Genomic DNA, 20,647 nt, shown 5'->3' on the forward strand with positions numbered 1-20,647 from the left:
TGAGTCTGAAGTTCAGCCTCAAATACTCCTGAATAGAGACAATGCCTTTGTCATTGGCGAGAGTCGTGTCGTCCGAGCCATTTTACGGGTGTCCAAAGAGTTGGATTAGTACATATTCTCCTTTTGGCATCTCCACATCCTGTGCAATGTTCAGATCTTACCCAGAGCTTGCATCTGACGCGAAATGCATGAAATTGACGGGATGTACAACGCTAATCAGCGCAGCCACGGTCAAAGAATTGCATACTTGGGCGGGATGCAGCTGTGATTGTGTATCAGGGAGTCATCGGCTAGACTGCTCGTTTTCCTTCATCTATTGCTTGTCATTGCAGCATGTTGATCGAAAGTATGCGCTATCTCCTTAATACCTTTGGCTCATGTTTATGCTCTTGATTATGGCTTCAATGTGTCTAAATCCTGCGTGCTGCTCAGCTAGTACGAGATGAAGAACGAGTACAATTGAGAATCAACCATATGTAGAAGACAAGCCAGATATCCACAGTATCAAACTCCGAGACTATATGCCAAAATTCAGAAACCACACAATGTTACAATCAATCACTTTTGCTCTACGCTGACACATTAATCGTCATCGTGCTTCCGCTTGAACTTCAGCCCCTTGTTCCCGGGTTGGCTGCCGTAGTTGCGCCGGCCCTGCTGCTGCTGCTTCTTGTCGCGGCTGAGGCTGGAGCCTAGTGTGATATCAATGCGGGGTGGCGTTGAGAAACCGAAGCCCTTGGCCACCTTAACAAGGTCGAGTTTGTGCACGTCGAAGACGGAGCGGAGCGAGTGTGAGGCATAAGCCTGGAGATAGGCACGGTAACCTTCCTTCGCAGACTGTAGGAAATGGTCAGCATTCAGATGATGAGAACGAAGGCAAACAGCCAGGCGTACCTTGTTCAAGTAGTAATTCTGTCCGATCAGCTTCTCGAGCTGAGACTGGACATTGACGATCTTGTTGGCGGGGAAGTCGAACTCCACGACAGGAACACGAGCCTCCTTCAGGTGCTTCAGGAACCCAACCTCGGAAGGCTGAAGGAACATCAAACTGCGTCCCTTACCGTTCACACCACGGGCGGTACGACCGACACGGTGAACGTAATCTCTGGTGTCATCTGGGGGATCGAACTGGATAATCCAGTCCACAGCCGGAATCTAGCAGGGAGTCAGTAATGCTCGGGGGAGATGTAAAGCGTGGCAACATACATCCAAACCTCTAGCAGCAACGTCCGTACAGATCAGGGTTCCCTGCTTGGCGTTACAGAACTCGAAGAAGGTGTTGGTACGCTTCTGCTGCTTCTGCTTGCCATGAAGGTCGAGAACGGGGAGGTCGATATAGTTAAGTAACTCGGCGTGGTACTTGACGCAGTTACAGCTGGAGAAGAAAACAATGATCTTCTTCTTGAGGTTGCGCTTGAGGAAAGAGAACAGAAGCAAGAACCGCTTGTCCGCCTCGCAAATGACGTATCCCTGCTCCAATCCCTCAACCGTACTATGTTCTTTCCGGTGGTCAACGTTGATATACAAGGGGCCAGGGCGGAGCGATATCCGGGCCAGATCCTCAACCTTGGTGGTCTGGGTAGCGGAGAACAGCATGGTCTGTCTTTCTTCGGAGGGCAGGATCTTGACGATTTGGCGCATTTCATCCTCGAAACCGACTTCCAGGATACGGTCCGCCTCGTCTGCAAAGTATTAGCTCATCCTCCTATGCAATAATCCGCTAGAAACGCACCGATAACGAGCGTCTTCAAGTTCTTGAAAACAAATCCAGGGGTGTTCTGCAGATGATCGAGCAAACGTCCAGGGGTGGCAATGAGCAAGTTGACACCCTTGGTGAGCTTCTCGGCCTCAGCTCTTCGGTTGGCACCACCAATAACGATACCATATGTCTGGGAGTGGTGCGCCATCAATTCTCTGGCGACACCGAAGATCTGGAGGGCCAACTCTCTAGTGGGAGAAACCACGAGAACACCAGTACCTATGACAAGCAAATTAGCAAGACGGCGTCAACGGTCAAGCTTGTAAAATACACACCGTTACGGGGCTTGAACCGCAGAGCACTCAACATCTCGACAGCGGGAATCAGAAAAGAGAGAGTTTTTCCAGAGCCCGTCTTCGCAGCACCGAGGACATCACGACCAGCAAGCAGCGGTCCAATGGTCCGTTGTTGAATTTCAGTCATGGTCTCAAAACCCATTTCCTGGATAGCCTTCATCGTCTTCTCCGACAGATTCAACTCCGAGAACTTCTTGGGCTCCGAGTCTGTCGTTGGCAGGCGAACAGTATCGACCGAAGGCAGATCAGCACCGACAGTCTTTTCTTCCTCATCATTATCCGCCTCCTCCGCCTCCTCCTCCTCCCCATCTTCCTCTACCACCTCCTGGCGAATCTCCTCGTCGCTGTCATTCGCCTCTTCGTCGGAGTTATCGACCCGGCGCTTCTTGGACGACTCCTTCTTCTTGCTGCCATTCTTCTTGGGGCCCGTGGCAGCTTCCTTCTTCTCATTGTCGGCGACTTCGGTCACGGCTGCATTTTCAGCTGCGGAGGAGACTTCCTCGTTGTCGGTCGCAGGGCGGGCGCCTCCGCCGTGCTTTCTCTTGCGCTTCTTGGTGAGAGTCTTTGCAGAGTCCACGGGGATCGGCATTTTCGCGGATGGTCTGGGATCAAGTGATTCCTTCACTGCGAAAACACAGAAACAATTCTGGTGGTAAAAGGCCTGGAATCGCGCGAGACCGCTTTTCTCTTTTTTTTTTCTCCGTTTCTGCCAAACTCCGCGTCACGTGGTGATAAAAGATTGAGAATGTGGGTCGGTGGCAGTAAATGCCTGAGGCACGAATCAACTCCAGTAAACCCCTCCAATGCGCATCATAAAGCGAATCCCGAAGCTTAGGAACGGCACAGGTGGAAGATATTTTTTCTATCCGATAACAATGAGTAGAAACTATTACGTTAATGCTGCTTCAAGTGGGAATCACTCGGTCGTATGGGCTCTGCCTACTGTTGGGTTATAATTGCTGTTACACAGTGCGCAGTCATAGGAGTGACCAAGTCTATGGGTTACTAGTAATGATTGAATTCTAGATATAATTGTTAAAAATACCAGAGTAGAATGGCTTGAGCAGTACGTGTATTCTACTTCTTACGGCTCGCGAATAAGTGTTGATCTTTTTGAAAGCGATCTTCGCCAGATGAGCGCAAGAAAAGGGGCGCGGCTTCAGTGAATTGCAATTATGCTGCCTGACGCATGAGCCATTTTGATGTCTTCTTGGCATCTCATCCCACAGAATTGACATGGTGTCTCTAGCTAGATTAAAAAGCTTGTCACTCGGTCACCTAGACAGCATAGGCACAAAATATTTTCGCTTGGCTTCACACAACGATGCTTCAGCATGTAAAAAGGAGCCGAGCTATTTCGGAATCTGATAACACGCATCTTAAGCCCAGGGGGTTGTTGCCGGACATATATCTCATGCTGAACATACTGAAGTACATAGGAGACATCGGTATATAGTGGTTCGTGAGCCTGCTCGGCATCTCCACTATTCTACAAAAGGTGGCTGTGAAGGAACTGCCACTTCTTGAGTGTATATGCCAAGATTCTTGTGTCTATTGGTGGAAGTTTTGCTAATAGCGCGATGCTTCAGACACCTCACCCCTTTCGCCTGCTTACATTCGGGGGAGAGCTCGAAAGAGGAAGTGACCGTGATGGAGCAGCCTATGAAGCTCCCATGCAAGTAAGAAGACAGGAGAACTGGAGTATCTGTGTTGGAACATGAAAGCAATTGTATGAATTGGTAATGCTTGATGAATACAAAAAGACACGGAAGCCAGATGTGAACGAAAGCGAGATGGAGATTTGGAACTAGCGAGCTACGGTCTGATAACTCACTCTTATCATCTGTATCTACAAACTGGAACATAAAATGCCATTATGCGGAGCAGCCGAGACTCGAAGCACGTAAAGACGTCATTGTAATGTGGGAACAGTCCATCCGTTCCACATAACAGTGTACACAGTAATGCTAGGTAGTCAAAGTCTATCTGCCCATGCGACGGACAGGGATTGACATACTGGCATGAGCATATCATTGTGTACAGTACAGGGGCGGCTCATATCCGTGTTCATGGAAAGTACACCGAATGCCCAGTCAAGGTGCTTTTGCGTATTAGGCAGCCGCATAATGATCGTTCGGAGACTCGGAATTATCTTAGCGTGCTGCAGTGTAATTGAGAATTACGGAGCATGCAAAGTAGTTACACCATGTGCATAGACATGGCCATGCAGAGGCAAAGCTGAGCCCAGATGGTGGGACAGTCACTGATGATGAAGACCGCTCCCTGCATGTGGATCAGATCGCTGACAGGTGGGAGATCGAATTTTAGGGATCAAAATGGCTGGTGAAGCGAACTGGGGAACATAGGGTCGTGTTGTTGCAAGACCGACTCCCTTCGTGGGCTGGACTAGATCTGGTGTAGCGGACAGCCACGCAAACCTTGGTTTCTGCTACAGAGAAACTCTCGAGCAGAATTTGCAGTTCGCACGCCAAAAATAGGAGGGGGCGTGCCGTGGTTCGCAGTGCCCAGCAGGTTGGATTGAGCTGGACCCTTTCCCTGATTATTAAGGTACCGCTCAGGCTGAATTGCTGGTGCTGGTGCAGGTTGCAGGTGCAGATGCTCGTCTAGGATCTTTCCAAGGAATTCTCAGAGAGACAACCGATCCATTATTGCGTGACTGTTCTCTGTTCTGTTCGTCGGAGACATGTTATCTGTCGTCCTCTCCATATGATCAATAAGACATGGGGTTGCCAGAGTGGATCGATGGGGAAAAAGACGTCATGATGCGCAGACACGGACGGCCGAGTCGTTGATCAGGGATGCACAGAAGGGGGGTTCATTCAGTGGTCAACTTACAAACAATAAGCAGTAACTACAAAGCAATCAATTGTGTTTCGCTGGAACCTTGATGGGTCTGGTTCAATTCATCTCACCCTGTCTTCCAGGTCAGATCGCAAATGTACACTGTAGAAGAGACAATAATCGACCTAGAAATTGATTAAAGGAGATTCTGCGGTCCCACCCTGAAGTTAAGCACTGCTGCAGAGGGAGGCTGTGCAGTACCAGTACAACTTGAGCGGCGGGTTGAACTAGGCAAAAGAAGCATACGAATACGTGAAGGATCAACTAGATCAACCCGATGTAGCAGAAGCACGGCAGAGGCACAGACAATTGGGTCAAAGTCCTCAATGCAGAAGGTAATTGACGCGGCGGAAATCAAGTTCGGCGTTTTTCGCACAATGTCATAAAGATGGTCAGTCCACTCGAGATTCAAAGGACTGAATGGTTCAAGAGATGCATTAGATGCCAAAGCCTTATCCAGAGCCTTATAGTTCGCGACGGATGAAAGTGGTCGAAGGCACGGGGCGTGATCGATCATCATACTCTCCCGCTTATACTACTGGGTCAATATGCGCCGACCAGTTTCAGAGAGGCGAAGACGACTCGTGGTAAAGTCCGGTTTAAAAATAGCAAGTATGTCACTGTCACTGGCGAGGCCAAGTGCAAGCCCAGTAAGAGATTTGACGTCGTCGTCGCCGTCGTCGTCGTCTTCTTGCGCACCCAACTCGTTTTCCAGCGCCTAAGCGTAGACGATCCACTGACTGGCAGACTTAACAGTCTACGACTACGAGCTTACTGGGTAGGTAGCAGTCGTGTGGAACTCGGAGCATACTCTGAGTAGACTCCAAACTCTTTAAGAATCCGTGGATAGACTTGAAAGTTGGGGACCATTCACCCAGTCCCAGCCTTTCTTCCAGTTTTCATGATACGCCCCAAGATTTTCTCTGGGGCGGTGGAATAAAGACAAATCAGAGTTAAGGGCGGAAGGACGGGAAAAGCGCATCAAGACAATACCCGCATTCGGCCCAGACCCAACCCCCCTGAGGGGACGCGCGTGCACTTACTACTACTATGAGTCTATAATACTTTCATCATCAGTACTACTATAAGACTATGAGTACTACGTATCATGGTACTGTAAGTGTAGCATGGTAGGTAGAATAGTGATACTAGTCATGAGTTAGGTAAATATGGTAGAGTATCAACGGCATCTAACTACACTCTACAGAGTACTCACTCATTCCTGTTTTAATATCTTGGCCCTGTAGCAACAACGGCAATGACAGCAATATCCATGATCATCCTCCTCCTCATTATCATCCTCGTCATTGCTGTCAGCATTAGTGCATACCTGGAAGAGGAACAGAGCCCCCACGATCGATTCTGGAACCTTGATGCCAAGAGCACAGCCATTTGTTGTGCTTTCTCCGCCTTGCCTCCCTTGACCTGCCCTCTACTCCATACCCAAGTACACAATATATATCATCTTCTCCAGATTGGGTTTGAATCTGAAGCGCAGTGGCATACACAAGATACAGTACTCTGTAAATAATACAGTCTCCATACTGGGCGCTTAACCAGATCCAGCCGCGCCCCACCCATCCGTGACAAGGCCACCAGTGAAGCTGATTCGCCCCCGATCAATTGCCCCCGTGCTGAGTCAGCCCGTAGGAGGGTCTCAGCTGGTTTCACAGGCACATTCCCGACCGTCTCTCCTCCGACCAGCTCTCACTTTCTCTCCCCTGAGGAAAAGCAGACGAAGACGAGTGATTGACTGAGTGTTAAGGTGAATTTGCCGTGGTACACTGAGGAAGTACCTGTGGAAAAGAGAAGAGGGTCGCCAAATTTTCCCTTCTTTCGCTTCCCTTGTACTTTGTACCCATTTTCTTTTCTATTCCTTCGTTTTCAACTCTCTCACTCTCTCTTCCTCTCGCTCCTATTCTCTCTTTCGTGCTACTCGGCTTGCCCTGCACTTACTTGAAAGGAGGGCGCGAACGTCGGCCTTAGAACACCCACTTGTAGGGAGACTCAGGCACCCATAACTAATCATCGACCCGGTCTCCTGTTCCCTTCTTCCACACCCACCCCCTCCTCCTCCAACTTCCCCCAAACAGAGGCCATACTGTGTGTCGCCATTCACGCTCACTTTTTTTTTTTTTTTTTTTTTTTTTTTTTTTTTTTTTTTTTTTTTTTTTCCTATTTACTTGATTTTCTTTTCGAGTTCCCAAGATCACCAAAAAGACACTCGCTTCAGATCAGTCGACTTCGCTCGTTTATATACTCGAACTACTGCACCCCCAGTCCCTCCTTTGACCAAATAGAATCACTTAGCCGATCATTTACCCTGTTTCTTCTACCAACCACCGCCTTGGGACCATCAATGACGTTGTGAACCGTAATTCGCAACGAAACGTTCCTCGACTACCGATCCATCTCGACCAGCGAGGACACTCTCTTCCCTGGAACCTGACCCAAAAAGGCCCTGCCGCAGGACGACTTTCGAGGTCCCCCCGACTTCCGCTTTCGGCTCGCGCCTAGTTGGTGCTCTGGAGTACCACCCTCGATCTGACCGACCACTCCGATTACTACGTACTACGTCTTCTCCGCATTCCTACATAAGATATTCACCGGTGCCCCTCCATATCGGTCAATGATATCGTTGTCCGCGGACACACGTTTCGGCCAACATGCGACTATCCCCGATCCTCTTCGGGCTTTTCCTCGTCCTTCTCAACACCCTGCAGGTAACTGCCACCAGGTTGATCGAATCTAGCGCTCTTAATCTTTGTCAAGCGAGCAACAATTTCACTGTCACCTACTTTAATGTGGTATTCACGCCCGGGAATCGTTCACTCGCCTTCAGTTTCGATGGAGTGTCCGCAATCTCCGGCTATGTTAATGCGGAGCTACAGCTCACGGCCTACGGCATCAATGTTCTCTCCAAAACCATGGACCCATGTGAAATGGGCATCTCCGGTCTTTGTCCCATGAATACCGGCGCCATTGATGTCGCCAAAGCCACGATGACCATTCCCGAGTCTGTGATCAAAGATATCCCAGGTGAGTCGAGTTGATTGCAAGGGGGATGTCATACAGAGACCAGACCCGCTAATCCGCATCCAAAAGGCATCGCTTATACAGTCCCTGATCTTGACGCTAGTGTGCGTATCTACATCAACTCGACCGAGACGAACTCCAGCATCACCTGCATGGAAGCAGAGCTCTCGAACGGCCAGACCGTTTACCAGAAGGGTGTCGGCTGGGCCACTGCTGTCATCTCTGGCTTAGGTCTCGCCGCTTCTGCCATCACCTCGGGATTAGGGCACTCGAACACCGCAGCTCATGTCGCAGCCAACGCTCTTTCTCTGTTCAGTTTCATGCAGTCTCAGGCCATGATTGGCATGACATCAGTGCATATGCCCCCTATTGTTGAAGCTTGGACTCAGAACTTCCAGTGGAGTATGGGTATTATTCACGTTGGCTTCTTGGAGGATATCTGCACTTGGTACCAAAGAGCAACCGGAGGGACTGCCGCGACGCTATTATCGAGTCTGTCAACTACTTCAGTCGCGGCTTACAAACGCAGAAAGCGTTCACTCGAGGAACAGGGCGTTTATAGACGAGCGAGCGGCTATCTGAACTACATGCGGAAGCGCGCATCCGGCAACAGCAAGACGGCGACTGATGCCACGGTTATTGTACGAGGTATCGAGCGTGTTGGCTTCAAGGCCAAGATTGAATCGACCAATATCTTTATGACCGGTCTCATCTTCTTTATTGTCTTCGTTGCTCTGGTCATGATTCTAGTTGTCCTTTTCAAGCTTGGCTGCGAGCTACTGGCTAAGCAGGGAAGGATGAAGAGCAACAAGTTTCAGGACTTCCGGAACGGCTGGAAAGTGGTGGCTCGTGGCATTCTCTTCCGACTGACACTGATCGGTTTTCCCCAGATGGCCGTTCTGTGTTTGTGGGAGCTCACCCAGCGGGATTCTGCGGCGGAGGTGGTTTTGGCCATCGTGATGTTTTTGTCCGTGGTCGCCGCACTGGGTTGGGCAGCCCTCAAGGTGCTCCGCCTCGCCAGCCGATCAACCGTGATGCACAAGAACCCGGCCTACATTCTTTTCTCTGACCCCTCCTGCCTCAACAAATGGGGTTTCTTGTATGTGCAGTACCGAGCGACTGCATATTACTTCATTCTTCCTTACCTGGGCTATATCTTTGTCAAGGGCATGTTCATCGGCTTGAGTCAACAGGCCCCTGTCGTGCAGACCATTGCCCTGGTTATCATTGAGGCCTGTATGCTTATTGCTGTCAGTGTGTTGCGCCCGTGGATGGACAAGAAAACCAACATCTACAACATCACCATCGCTGCTATCAACTTTCTCAACGTCATCTTCCTCCTCTTTTTCTCGGAAGTATTCAACCAACCCGGTATTGTCACTGGTGTTATGGGCGTCGTGTTCTTCGTAATCAACGCGATCTTTGCTCTCGTGCTCTTGATCATGGTGCTTGTTGCTTCCATCTATGCCATCGTGTCCAAGAACCCTGACACGCGTTATCAGCCAATGAGGGATGATCGCGGTTCGTTCATCAAGTCGGGCAGCCAGCTGACCACCGAATTGGACGCTCTGGGTGCGACTGCGCGTGGTGACATGAAGAACTCGCCATACAAGTCCAGTCCTTTTGAGGATGATAATGCCTCTTTCTCTAGCGGCAACGGGGCCAGCGTCAGCCGTCAGAACCTTGAAGCTCCTGATCCGTCGCCGAACCACGCAGCGCGCTCCCCCGCTTCGCCAGTGGACCCTTCTTTACCTCTGTTCCCTAGCGACAACCGCAACGGATCGCATGATGCCAATTTCGGCCGATCACCATCGCCTGTCCCGCGGTACGACACCGCTTCTCCAATGCAAAACCCGCATGCATACCGGCAACAAAACAACCCCAGTCCGTGGCAAAGGGGGGCAGGATATGATCACTAAAGTTGAATTAATTCACCTGAATTGCTTTCTAGCCTTGCTTGTGATGAAGTTATGGCCTTGTGTGTGTGCGGGGGAAGGCACGGATTGACTCCTATTCTATTCTATCCAAGAGCCATTCTAGCTTTCTACTACCTATACAAATTTTTTACCCGCACCAGGTGCGTTTTTTTGTTCTCTTGTCTGGCTTTTCTGATTACCACTATTACTATTTCCATGTTATCATGCTTTTGCCCTTTCCCTTGTCGTATACTGTGATGAGCCTCCCCCTTTTCCCTCTCTCTCTGACCAACCCACCCTCTTCGTCTACCTACCTTCCCACGTACCTCTCATCTGACCTCGACGCCCGACGCCCCTTTTCACGCAAGGGGAGGCTACCATTTTTTCCACCTACGAACTACAACCCACCTCCAAGCTACACCACCCTATCTCCTACTCTCATGTTTTGATTCCTATACAGCTGGCGTTCTGAAACAAGGATCTGGATATATATCGATTTCATATTATACTCTTGTCTATGTATGGGTAGGGGGACTCTTGTCATATTACATTCTATCTTGGATTTTTTTTTTCTCTTCTAGTCTTCTTCTACACATCACCTTCTTATGCCCGTATTCAATTTCCTTTGATGTGCGCAATAATAGAGAATCAAATGCAGGAAAGGAAGGAAAGAGGGAATGAACCCCACTTGGAACTTTTCTTTTCTTTTCTTTTCTTTTCTTTTCTTTTCATGTTGGCTGTGTCTCAGGATACCTCATCTTTTTTCTTGTTTTCTTTTATGTGCACTATTGTTGAAAGGGTTTTACTGATATTGGGACGTGGAATTCTTGCTTGAGCTGGCTGCTTACCGCTATACCGAGAGAAAGGGAGATTTAGGTCGGGGAGAGTGTGGGGCAGTGTGAAAGGAACAGATAGATAGACCGGATGAGAGGGGAGAAGGAGCTTTGCAGATTATCCGGGGCGTATGTACGCAGTACTGTTCGTGTCTATCAATCAGATATTGTCAATTCGTATGTAGACTATCGGAACCTAGCAGACTAGTATGGACTGAAACTCAAGACGATGGTTTGCTTTGTAGGAAGACGTCACCTTCTTGTACGTAGTCCTTTGCTATCTTGGAACCCACTACTTTATTTTTCTTTCTTTAGTACGTAGTATGAAGACCATATAGGATGATACTGGATGAGAAAGTAGAACCCGAATCCACAGATTTTAAATTCAGAAACCACGCCAGTGTGAGAGCAAAAAGAGGGGGAAAGAAAAAGAAAAAGAAAAAAGAAAACACAATCACACAATCTAAACAGCAAATCAAGCTATTTGCAAGGTCAAAGGTATAAAAGCATTTCAAAATATGGAGGAAAAGTCCATGAGATGGTTTAGGAGGGAGGGAAAAGAGGTGGGGGGGGAGGGGTGCGGAAGTGATTTCAGATTTAAATGCAACTTGTAACCACGGTTTCAGTTTTCTTTTGTGAACAGCAGAACGCCATTTTACCGTCTATCACCCAATCCCGGAGGGGGACCAGGCAGAGAAGAAGATCCCATACCGGGAGGCGGAGCCGCATGAGCGAATGCGTCCGAGCCTGGCGGGCCGTTCATCCCGGGAGTCGGACTGGGACTGTAGCCTGCTGGCGGAAGCTGGCCCGGGGGAGGAATGTTGGGAAATCCCGCCGCACCAGGAGGGGGCGTGGGAAAGCTAGCGGGGAATCCGCCGGGAGGTGGGATCGGGGGGAAGCCCTGGGCTCCGGGGGGCATGTTAGGTAGAGCTGGGAGACCGCCGGGGGCACCGGGGCCGCCGACACCAGGGAATGGGGGTGGGAAGGGAAGGCCTCTTGCCCCGGGGGCTGCGCAGTTGTCGTTAGCTTATATATATCAATCGAAATGAGGGACATGGGTTGTGGGGAGAGTGTGGAATTATGCCACTTTAGAGGACGTACGAGGAGGCATGCCTGGGGCTCCGGGAGCGGCGCCAGGTGCGGGCATTCCAAACGGCGGAGGAGGAAGTTGACCCGGACGGCCTGGAGACGTGTCAATCAGCATTCAAGCTACTTTTTTCGGCATCAAAGCACAGGTGTATAGAATGATGGAACGTACCCGGGAATCCAAAGGGCGGAGGGTAGGCGCCCGGGGGAACCATCGCAGGGTTGGGTACGGCCTGGCCTTCGGCAGCGTATGAGGATGTGATGGAGTCGATGACCGATTGAGCCTTTTCTTGTCCAATCTCTGTAAACCGTGTTAGATGAAAGCTGCGAATGGATGGCATGTCCGATATGCGCGAGGGCGTCGTACGTTGATAGTATTCCACGACATTTCTCAGATGGTTACGTCCGGAGTTGTGCGCCTTGCGCACGCTCATCGAGTCGTGCGTGAGGTAGACATCACAGTAGTCACCTGCGAATTGAGGTCGATGGTCAGTCTCCGTGTGGCATGGTTGGTGGTGTTGGGATGAGATCTCGCGATTGCCACAAAGTCCAAATGTCGTAAGAGCGAGATTGCGCAGTCACGTAGACCGATGGTGTTGAAGGGATGAACCTACAGAAGAGTAAAGGCTGTGTCAGTAGAGTTCTAGTGAGCAAGTGGCGGAATACTTATATTTAGGCATTTTGATCTTAGATAGCGACAGCTCTTAGAATGCGGATTAGCTTCGCTCGGCAGCGCTCAGTTGGCGCGTTGCGCGTGGACGGGACGATTCGCTCAAGTCGTTTCAGCGCGTTGCTTGTAGCCAGCTTCAAGGTGGGAAAATCGGGTTGTTGACAAATGTCTTCGTGCGCAGAATTGTTGATACTGGGAAATTTTGGGCTGATCGAAGACGGATAACTGGAGGCGGAGTTCGAGGCGATATCAAGGCGGTATCGAATGGCAGAATATGTGGCACGGCAATGCAGCCTCAGGCATTCAAAGGTATTCTAAATGGGCGATGCCGATGAACTGGTGCATGAAGGCACTGCAGCTCGTGTACTCATTCTGTCAACCATTGCCAGTCGATGCTTAAGTCTTACTATGCCGATGTATGAGATCTTTTGGCTCGAACTCTGCCCAGAAACCAGCGCGGTAATGTGTTACAGTTGTAGGACAGTGTACCGATGTGTTCTTGTAGAATACGATATATTTTCTGAATTCCATTGTAATTGCGGAAGCTCTTGGGTCACAAGTGAAATGGCCACACCACTGAAAGCAGTGATGGCCACCCGGCAACGGAACTGTTCCAATACATAGTCAAATCAACAATGGCTTCAGTATCACTGATCTCGCGATGCAGGCCTGACAAGCAGGAAACGGTGACAAAATTACCGCTCATCACCGGCGAATCTACTCATAATAGACTGGGAAATGGTGCCTAAGTATCTACACCCTCATCCAGTGACTTGGTATGAGGTTCAAACTATTAACTTGGGCCCGAGAACCGACTGGGATCTAGTTGCGCCATGCCTTCGTCTTTATGGCGACAACTATGAAGTAGACTGTCGACACTGGGATCTCGTGGTGTCGAAATTAACGAGCGAAACAGGCGCCCAAACGGAAAACCGCGCAAGACGCACATGACCTTCAGTTTCTTTGCTATCCGGGCGATATGCCACAGTTGGGCACCTTATGCTGTCAGTAGATCGAGCAAGACAAGTTGAGGTAGGGATCGATGCAAAATGCTGGAAAGTAGACACTCCACGAGTCGTAATGGCTGGGATAATCCATGATCATCAGGGCAAGGAAGCAGATCCCGGAGGTTGTCCCCTGGGCATTGGTTGCAACCCAGCTGGGGAGGAGGGAGCGCGCGCATCCACCGGCGCAGAAGAGTGGCCAGGAGATCTCTGGACTGTGAGTCACCCAGTTCTTGCCTCCGGGCTGCTTCGAGGTCCAAATTTGGATCTCACTACGTATGAGACATCCCCCGGATTTGAGGGACGGTAAGGAGTGGTTCTTGACCTTGTCCGCGGGGAGTCCGGAGACTCCTCAATGATCAGGTGCTGCGTTTCCCCCACAACTCGGCGTTCCCAGCCATCAACCGAGGGCCGGGGAACAACATTTGGCGACGGAGTAAGGACCCGGAAGGCGCAAGGAAGAAATTAGAACAGATGGAAGTTTGGTTGAGAGACGTCATGTTTTCGCGGTGAAAGAGAAGAGGGGGAAGACGGAGAAGAGGCAACGCAGTTCAACGGGATGTCGGTCGAATGCATGTCACGCCGGCAGGAAAATCCGGGGAAGAAGCAACTGGAATCCTTGAACGCCTTGCCGCCTCAGGCTTTTACCGGTATTCTCCACCACAAACGGAACCGGCGATTTGCTGGCTGGACCGGCTCGGTTGTCATGACCATTCAAATGTCTTCATAAACCACTCTACTATGTGTACTCTGTATGCACTACTGAACATCTGAGGGGTTAGTGTATTGCCCCTTAAGACATTTGGAGACTATGTGCCTACGGACTACGACGTACTTGGAGATATCTCCAAAGAGCCAAGTGTCACCCGTAATAACCGCCAGTCTGGCCCGGGAAAGTTCAAAGTTGACTAACGCAGCAGCCCTGTGGTGTGGGGAAAGGGAGAAAAATTCAACCCCTGGAGGGAGAAAAATAGCATCTGTGGCCAGTGCACAGTGAGGCATTTCTGGCATTCGAGGAGAAAGGGGTGGGGTTGTGCCATCGTCATCCTTCATTTGGCCCGATCAACCTCGTTTCATGAGAAATTTCTCGATTGTCTGTCCAGTCGAGTTGGGAGTAGTGGAAAATTCTGCTAATTCTGGGGAAGCTGTCCCTCTTGGGGTTAGCGGGTTATATTGGGTGGATATTTGCTGTTCACCTGATGAAAAGAAATGAGAATGATGAGGATGATGATGGGGCTGGAGTCCATAACCTGCGTATACTCAGCCTTGGCCAGCAAGGCGCTTCGCGTGGCAGACCAGTTCCAATGAGATGGAGGTATGAGTATCATGTTGGTGGTGGTGGTGGTGGTGGTGCGGCGTGGGCAGACAGAGAACGGTGAATCGTAGAGGTAAGGGCGGTGAGGGCAAGAGGGCAAGAGGTGGATGCTGGTGGAGGATCTTCGCACAATGAATCGGGGCTATTGTGACTAAACATGCCTAAATGTGACTAAACGTCGATGGTCTCGAACATCACCACAAATTTGTCGACAACAACAACCGATGATGCCTTGGTTCTCCTGACTCTCCTGATTCTACTGGCTTCTCCCCTTCCCCCCTTTCCAGCCAACACAGGCACTCGGGCACAATGGTGCGAGTCGCTGCACAATAACGTCTTCGAGCCACGGCAGGATTACCTAGCTTCTTCTCCGCTAGAGGTGCCTGATCAGCATCATCTTGCAGGAGGTGACCAGCTGGAAGTTGGCATCATTCGCGCAATTTCTCTCGTAATTGCAGGACTTCCGAGAGGACATGTTGGACTGTTGTTGCGGGGATGAGGAGAAGGTGCTTGGGATGTACTGTGTGCATTTCGACGATGATGCAAGTGTATACTACTTCCTGTTACTGTTTACAGTTCATCCGATGGCTTTTTGCGGGGAAAGCAGCAGTAAGTTAGAGGGTTAGCGTGGCTTGCCTGCATCTGCCCACCACGCTATGAATTGAGAGTCTTGGGGGGTTTCCAATGCCTTAATCTTCAAGTCGTACGGACTACGGAGTAATCATCTCAAGCCACGAGGGCAGCTGGAAGGGCTTGGTTGAACTCTTGCAACATCTTGCAACATCTTTTCAATCTGCGACTATTGCAACAACTATTGCAACAACGATTCAAAATGACGCGTGACTGACCCGTGCACATTTCCATTACCCCCAGGAAACTCCATGGGCACCGAGGCTGGAGGTTGATTGGTGCAAACTCCTATTTCTGTTACGTTTTGTTTTGGAGCGGGAGTCAGCTGATCGGGGCGTAACACCTTTCTTGATGCTGCTTTACCGACGTTATGCGCGCGGTTCAACCGGCAAACTCTTTTCTCCATTTTTTCATCAATTTTTTTTTGAGGTTTTTCAGATTTCTTTTGGGCTGACGCTCCACTTCTGCACCGCGTGTGACCCTGGCTTTCCCTGGCTTTTGGATTGCGGTGCCTGGAAAGGGAAATATGGATTTCTCAAGGCTTGTCCCGTGGTGCAATCATGAGTCGTCCTGCCGTCACAAAGCTGTATATTTAACCCATGTCCCCGCCACACTCTTTGGGTCGACGCTCTATAGAAGTGGATAGTTCCAGCATCACGACATCTTTGAAAGAAGAGCAAAAGTGGATTACAAGAAAAACAAAAAAGGAAAAGAAAAAAGAAAATTTTTTTCTCTTTCTCTCCTTTGAATCATCATATAGTTCAACCACTGTTCCTGCCGCTGGCTTCCTTTGATCACTTTATACTTCACTGTTCAGCCCACCCGCAGGATATTATATCCTCACAATCACCACGCATTCTCCTCCACACTCAACTCGAAACCAATTCGCAATTACACCTTCGAGTCTCAATTGCACGTCCAGTCTCTCTTCGCATTGCATCATCGCTGCATTGACTCATCGCCGTTAGCGCAATCGCATACATACGCACACACCAACACAGTCCACCATGCCAGGGTCATATCGAGTCATCGAACCGCACCCGTCGGTTCCTCACACCAGCCGTCCGGCTTTACATACAGCTCGCGGCGGCGCCGGCAATGTCATCAACCTGAAGGGCACCAAGACCACTCCCTCGCAGACGGCCACCGGACCGGCTTCGTTGACACGCCTCGACTCGCGCGTACCTACCACCTTCAAGTCCGGTCGGGGCGGCGCCGGCAACGTCCACAGCGGCAGCGAGCGCGCCATCTTCAGCTTTGACGAGGAGTTGGAACGCGAGCTGCGCCGCGCTGCCCCCGTCTACCACGTCGGCCGTGGCGGGGCGGGCAACACGGTCTTCAGCGGCGACGACTCGTCCAGCAGTCTCTCGCGCAAGCTCTCCGCCTGCAGCAACGGCACCAGCAGCAGCTCGGGCTCCGCGCGTGAGCGGGCTCTCCGAGGTCTGAATAAGGGCTGGGACAAGATCCGGGGCATGGCCTAGGCCTGACCCTTTTGTCCTTTTTGCGATTCGGAATCAATTCAGCCTCCTGCTTGTCAAGTTCCTTGCACCAAAGCGCCCTGCAATTTGTCCTCCTGGACCATGACTCACGACTCTTCACGACACCAAACAACAAAAGTTCTTGATTTTCGACAAAACCCCACCTTATTCCCGGTCTTGGCAGTCTCGATATTGATTTCCACATGCATTCAACCACGCGTTCTTTGAATCCTTTATCCTTCAACAACCGCATCAAGGGGTGTGCTACAGCTACCCATTCCATGAGTCATCAAACAACTCTCATCTCACTCTTCAACTCGATTCTCAAACTCAAACCTCTTCAACCTGTGATTTGATTTTGCATTCTCTAATCTAATCCTCTTCAACATGATACCCCAATTAGCTATGTTCGAACATGACTCCATACGTGGATCAGCATCGCATGGCATTTAATTTGTCCCTTTTTCTTCTTTTTTTCTTTTTTTTAATTTTGTTTGGTCTTGTCTGCCTGTCATATACGGCAACAACAAATCTGGATCATGTGCCATACTTACGTTAGTCATCCATTTGCATCTTCCATCTGCCCGAACATCCCCTATCTCCTGTCCTGTGAATATGATCTCTAGATAGCTAGCCAATACCTCGGTACATTGCAATGAAACCAAACCAGACAAGCACCAACTATCCTTCTCATCTCATCAGTCATACCCGTAAAGTGTCTTCTTCATCCAACCTGTCACACTCATTTAAAACCCCAGCGTCCCGTAAACCTACGCCCGAATCGTAAGGTTAGCGAAAAGACAGCTAGACACAAGAGCCGTACTCGCAAAGAAAACTCAATCCTTTTATGTCTGTCTGCTTTATGTGGAGACACAGACCCTTTACTTACAAAATGAAATCCGAGTACGAACAACTTGTTATTACTAAGTTACGAAGAGGCGAAGAAAGGGCCACGTCAAATGTCAAAAAGGGAAAGAAAGCTCGGGGATGATGACGGATGCTGGAGGAAAGCTTAACTTTAAACTCCCCTCCTCTCTTTCTCTCCATCATGCGGTTCGTTCCCGAGTTCAGCCAGTCAAATCGCTAATTGGACGTTTCCACTTGGAAAAGAGAGGACAGATTGTAGGAAGCGGAGGGTCTGGACTGTCGTTCGAAATTTGGTCTGCATTGGTTCTAGATGCAATCTTAGATGGTTTGCATGGTGTCATCATAGGCGCCAAGCTATTTCTTTATACGCTGTGTGGTTATACGCGTGTAATTCCTTGTTTCAGCGGTTGGAAGGTTCTTTTGATGGGTTTATGGCGTTTAATTGACTATCTTGGTTGTGATGGTGGTGGTGGTGGATGTGTAGATCTGTGAGGTGAGTATATACTATCTTCACGGGTGTTGAAATATCCTTTGGGCATTTAGCTTACGAAAGAGATACGGAGTAACTTAGAGAACGACTGGTCGAGAGCAGGCTGGGCTTAAATACGCACTTGGAAACAAATCATCTATCTCGCTCATTCATCGCATCTATGCCCTCCAATATTCACACCAAAAGTACAGTCGAGAAGAACAAAGGCCGAACGCTTGACATAGAGCAGGAAGCGAGAATGCTTGTCATCGCTCAACTACTCGCTAAGCCATCCCTCAGCTGCGTAGATACTCTGGTCAAAACCAGCACAAATGGTGTCGAAAGATCCCAAGTAGTCCTTGGTCGCCATTGTGGTGGTGGATAGCTCGCCCAGCAGAGCCATGTGGGTGATCGGTCAAGCCAAGAGGTATGACAGTTGGGATCGAAAGCAGGAAAGAACACGCTGAAATGCAGGTGCACGTGCATAGGGGGTACTATGGAGTGACAAATCATTTAGTCACCGAGGATATGCACGAAATGTATCATCTAGATAAGGTGCTATGTGTTCGGAGGGTCAAAGGCAGAAATTGGATAGGAGGCAGGGGGTATCTATGAAAATGCTGCTGCTGGTCGTGGCATGGCCCTGAACTTCTTCAGGTCCCTGCGAAGACAACCATTCCCTTCGTGCATGCTGGTCGTTCGCTCCTTGGGATGCATCCGTTTGACTTCCGCACGATGGGGTGGTTATCCGTCAATCATTTCATGATGTTTCTAACCGGTACGTCGTCCTGCGATGCAGTACAATTAAGCAAATTTCCGGTGGATGATCTCAGGATCTTCGTGCCATTCATCCGCGCTCACCCACATCTGACTCTTGGTTAGCAAATCGATCGAGGGGGCGTACGATGTGAGCGCAACTTACCTTGCGGAATGTGCTCAAACCAGCTAATATACCTCCTCCAATCCAGGTCGTGTACTTGCGCTCGGCAGGCGCAGAGATCCGAATCTTCATGTCCTCCACAGCCAATCGCTTGATTTCACGCATCAACCGGTCGGGGAAGTTCTTGCATAGCGTCGAGCCACCGGAGAGGACAATGTTAAGGTACAGAGACTTGCGCAGATCGAGATCCGTCCGGGTGATAGCATCCTGCACGATCTGATGCACTCCTGGGTACTCCAAACCAATGAGTTCCGGGTCGAAGAGAATTTCCGGGGCGCGGTAGCGTTCTTGTCCGATCTGTGCAAAGTCAGTAGGGAGCGGTGTCGCGTGTGCTACACCAACAAATTGTGCGTACTTTGATCTTGTGCCCGTCTGGCAATGCATAGTCAACCGACTTTGTCTCCAACTTGTGATAGTTGTTCATCCACTCCTTCTCCTCTCGCTTCGGGTCCAGCGACACGTAGCACACCTTCTCCTTGATCATGCGCACCACCTCCTTCTCCGCACTAGTATGCAGCACATGGCCATTCTTACGGAGCAGCAACTGCAGCTGCTCCGTCACATCCCGCCCCGCCACATCGATCCGCCGGATACTGTTGGGGATCGCGAAGCCCTCAAACACCGGCACCGCATGTGACACGCCGTCTCCCGAGTCGAGCACCACGCCCGTCGTCCGGCCGGACGCGTACAACGACAGAACGGCCTGGATGGAGGTATACAGCGCGGGGACGTTGAAGGTCTCGAACATGATTTGGGCGGCGGCATCGCGGTTCTTGCGCGGGTTGAGCGGCGGCTCCGTCAAGAGCACGGGGTGTTCCTCCGGCAGCGTCTTCAGCTCGTTCTCGTACACGTAGTGCCAGATTTTCTCCATATCATCCCAGTCGGTGACGATGCCGTGTTCCAGCGGGTACCGGATTTTGAGCAGGCCGCGCAATTCCTGAGCGCGGGAGCCGATGAAGACGTCGCCCTCCAGGCCACCGGCCATCACCCGCGGGTGTTTGGGCCGACCGACGAACGAGGGGAAGAAGCAGGAGGGGATCTCCTCCCCCGCAAAACCGGCGCGAATGGTCCCGCTGCCATTGTCGATGACTATCGGGGCATTATGAAGGGTGGCTTCAGCCATTGTGGGGAGGGAGTTGGAAAGGGGAACGGAGCGCTGGATGAGGTCGGAACGGGTGTTTTGGGGTTGTCGATTGTTTATATGCAGTGCAGAGGGCCCCGCGGCCGATTTAGTTTAGTTTCAGTGGAGGAAATTGTTTGAATAGATCAAGTTTCCACAGAGACAATAGTCCAAATAGAAAGAAAGCACGCGCTGAAACAAAGAAAGCTGGAAGGGGGAGAGAATAGGGAGAGCTTAGAGGGACGAGAAAGTCGGTGGTGGTTCTTTTTGCGCGTTCGGGGAAGGGAAAGTAAGTCAGTGGCAGTTCGGACGGACTGCCCGCACGGGGAAGCTTGGGCCACTCCACCACTCACTCGCTGCACCCCG

General features: G+C 50.4%; 6 protein-coding genes across 6 annotated transcripts; 3 read left to right on the forward strand and 3 right to left on the reverse strand.

Annotated features, from left to right (window-relative positions):
• Positions 1 to 374: 374 nt before the first annotated feature.
• Positions 375 to 2,942, reverse strand: has1 (ATP-dependent RNA helicase HAS1). Its single transcript, XM_025572567.1, has 5 exons — positions 2,035 to 2,942; positions 1,733 to 1,978; positions 1,207 to 1,682; positions 895 to 1,155; positions 375 to 837 (listed from the first exon to the last, which is right to left on the reverse strand). Exons 1-5 carry the CDS (start codon positions 2,642 to 2,644, stop codon positions 583 to 585), a joined length of 1,848 nt encoding a protein of 615 aa, XP_025432755.1. The 5' UTR covers positions 2,645 to 2,942; the 3' UTR covers positions 375 to 582.
• Positions 2,943 to 7,436: 4,494 nt separating this feature from the next.
• Positions 7,437 to 9,983, forward strand: BP01DRAFT_236679 (transient receptor potential ion channel family protein). The gene is made up of 2 exons (XM_025571239.1): positions 7,437 to 7,956; positions 8,023 to 9,983. Exons 1-2 carry the CDS (start codon positions 7,584 to 7,586, stop codon positions 9,870 to 9,872), a joined length of 2,223 nt encoding a protein of 740 aa, XP_025432756.1. The 5' UTR covers positions 7,437 to 7,583; the 3' UTR covers positions 9,873 to 9,983.
• BP01DRAFT_236690 (uncharacterized protein) lies at positions 9,980 to 10,407 on the forward strand. The gene has a single exon (XM_025571240.1). It carries the CDS (start codon positions 10,094 to 10,096, stop codon positions 10,316 to 10,318), a length of 225 nt encoding a protein of 74 aa, XP_025432757.1. The 5' UTR covers positions 9,980 to 10,093; the 3' UTR covers positions 10,319 to 10,407.
• Positions 10,408 to 10,978: 571 nt separating this feature from the next.
• On the reverse strand, positions 10,979 to 12,475 carry BP01DRAFT_355168 (putative U1 snRNP complex component Yhc1). Its single transcript, XM_025574622.1, has 5 exons — positions 12,459 to 12,475; positions 12,156 to 12,408; positions 11,961 to 12,089; positions 11,804 to 11,884; positions 10,979 to 11,710 (listed from the first exon to the last, which is right to left on the reverse strand). The coding sequence occupies exons 2-5, from the start codon at positions 12,220 to 12,222 to the stop codon at positions 11,358 to 11,360; spliced, it is 630 nt and encodes a 209-aa protein (XP_025432758.1). The 5' UTR covers positions 12,223 to 12,408; positions 12,459 to 12,475; the 3' UTR covers positions 10,979 to 11,357.
• A 3,833-nt stretch (positions 12,476 to 16,308) lies between these two features.
• BP01DRAFT_236741 (DUF3602 domain-containing protein) lies at positions 16,309 to 17,310 on the forward strand. The gene has a single exon (XM_025571241.1). The coding sequence runs from the start codon at positions 16,415 to 16,417 to the stop codon at positions 16,886 to 16,888; it is 474 nt and encodes a 157-aa protein (XP_025432759.1). The 5' UTR covers positions 16,309 to 16,414; the 3' UTR covers positions 16,889 to 17,310.
• A 1,569-nt stretch (positions 17,311 to 18,879) lies between these two features.
• BP01DRAFT_236754 (actin-related protein ArpA) lies at positions 18,880 to 20,535 on the reverse strand. Its single transcript, XM_025571242.1, has 3 exons — positions 19,517 to 20,535; positions 19,144 to 19,458; positions 18,880 to 19,088 (listed from the first exon to the last, which is right to left on the reverse strand). Exons 1-3 carry the CDS (start codon positions 20,282 to 20,284, stop codon positions 19,026 to 19,028), a joined length of 1,146 nt encoding a protein of 381 aa, XP_025432760.1. The 5' UTR covers positions 20,285 to 20,535; the 3' UTR covers positions 18,880 to 19,025.
• Between the last annotated feature and the right edge of the window lie 112 nt (positions 20,536 to 20,647).

The sequence above is a fragment of the Aspergillus saccharolyticus genome (genome assembly GCF_003184585.1).
Source record: "Aspergillus saccharolyticus JOP 1030-1 unplaced genomic scaffold BP01scaffold_9, whole genome shotgun sequence".
In the NCBI taxonomy this organism is placed as follows: Eukaryota; Fungi; Ascomycota; class Eurotiomycetes; order Eurotiales; family Aspergillaceae; genus Aspergillus; species Aspergillus saccharolyticus.

What these genes read in the sequence shown, in the direction of transcription:
- BP01DRAFT_236741 (XM_025571241.1), top strand. Translation starts at nt 16,415, where the DNA reads ATGCCAGGGTCATATCGAGTCATCGAACCGCACCCGTCGGTTCCTCAC.
- BP01DRAFT_236679 (XM_025571239.1), top strand. Translation starts at nt 7,584, where the DNA reads ATGCGACTATCCCCGATCCTCTTCGGGCTTTTCCTCGTCCTTCTCAAC. An exon ending in TGTGATCAAAGATATCCCAG is followed by an intron (nt 7,957 to 8,022) that starts GTGAGTCGAGTT and finishes CGCATCCAAAAG; the next exon opens with GCATCGCTTATACAGTCCCT.
- BP01DRAFT_355168 (XM_025574622.1), bottom strand. Translation starts at nt 12,222, where the DNA reads ATGAGCGTGCGCAAGGCGCACAACTCCGGACGTAACCATCTGAGAAAT. An exon ending in TGTCGTGGAATACTATCAAC is followed by an intron (nt 12,090 to 12,155) that starts GTACGACGCCCT and finishes CACGGTTTACAG; the next exon opens with AGATTGGACAAGAAAAGGCT. An exon ending in AGCCCCAGGCATGCCTCCTC is followed by an intron (nt 11,711 to 11,803) that starts GTACGTCCTCTA and finishes ACAACTGCGCAG; the next exon opens with CCCCCGGGGCAAGAGGCCTT.
- BP01DRAFT_236690 (XM_025571240.1), top strand. Translation starts at nt 10,094, where the DNA reads ATGCTTTTGCCCTTTCCCTTGTCGTATACTGTGATGAGCCTCCCCCTT.
- has1 (XM_025572567.1), bottom strand. Translation starts at nt 2,644, where the DNA reads ATGCCGATCCCCGTGGACTCTGCAAAGACTCTCACCAAGAAGCGCAAG. An exon ending in GCGGTTCAAGCCCCGTAACG is followed by an intron (nt 1,979 to 2,034) that starts GTGTGTATTTTA and finishes TGCTTGTCATAG; the next exon opens with GTACTGGTGTTCTCGTGGTT. An exon ending in AGAATTACTACTTGAACAAG is followed by an intron (nt 838 to 894) that starts GTACGCCTGGCT and finishes CATTTCCTACAG; the next exon opens with TCTGCGAAGGAAGGTTACCG.
- BP01DRAFT_236754 (XM_025571242.1), bottom strand. Translation starts at nt 20,284, where the DNA reads ATGGCTGAAGCCACCCTTCATAATGCCCCGATAGTCATCGACAATGGC. An exon ending in CAGACGGGCACAAGATCAAA is followed by an intron (nt 19,459 to 19,516) that starts GTACGCACAATT and finishes GACTTTGCACAG; the next exon opens with ATCGGACAAGAACGCTACCG. An exon ending in GTTTGAGCACATTCCGCAAG is followed by an intron (nt 19,089 to 19,143) that starts GTAAGTTGCGCT and finishes ACCAAGAGTCAG; the next exon opens with ATGTGGGTGAGCGCGGATGA.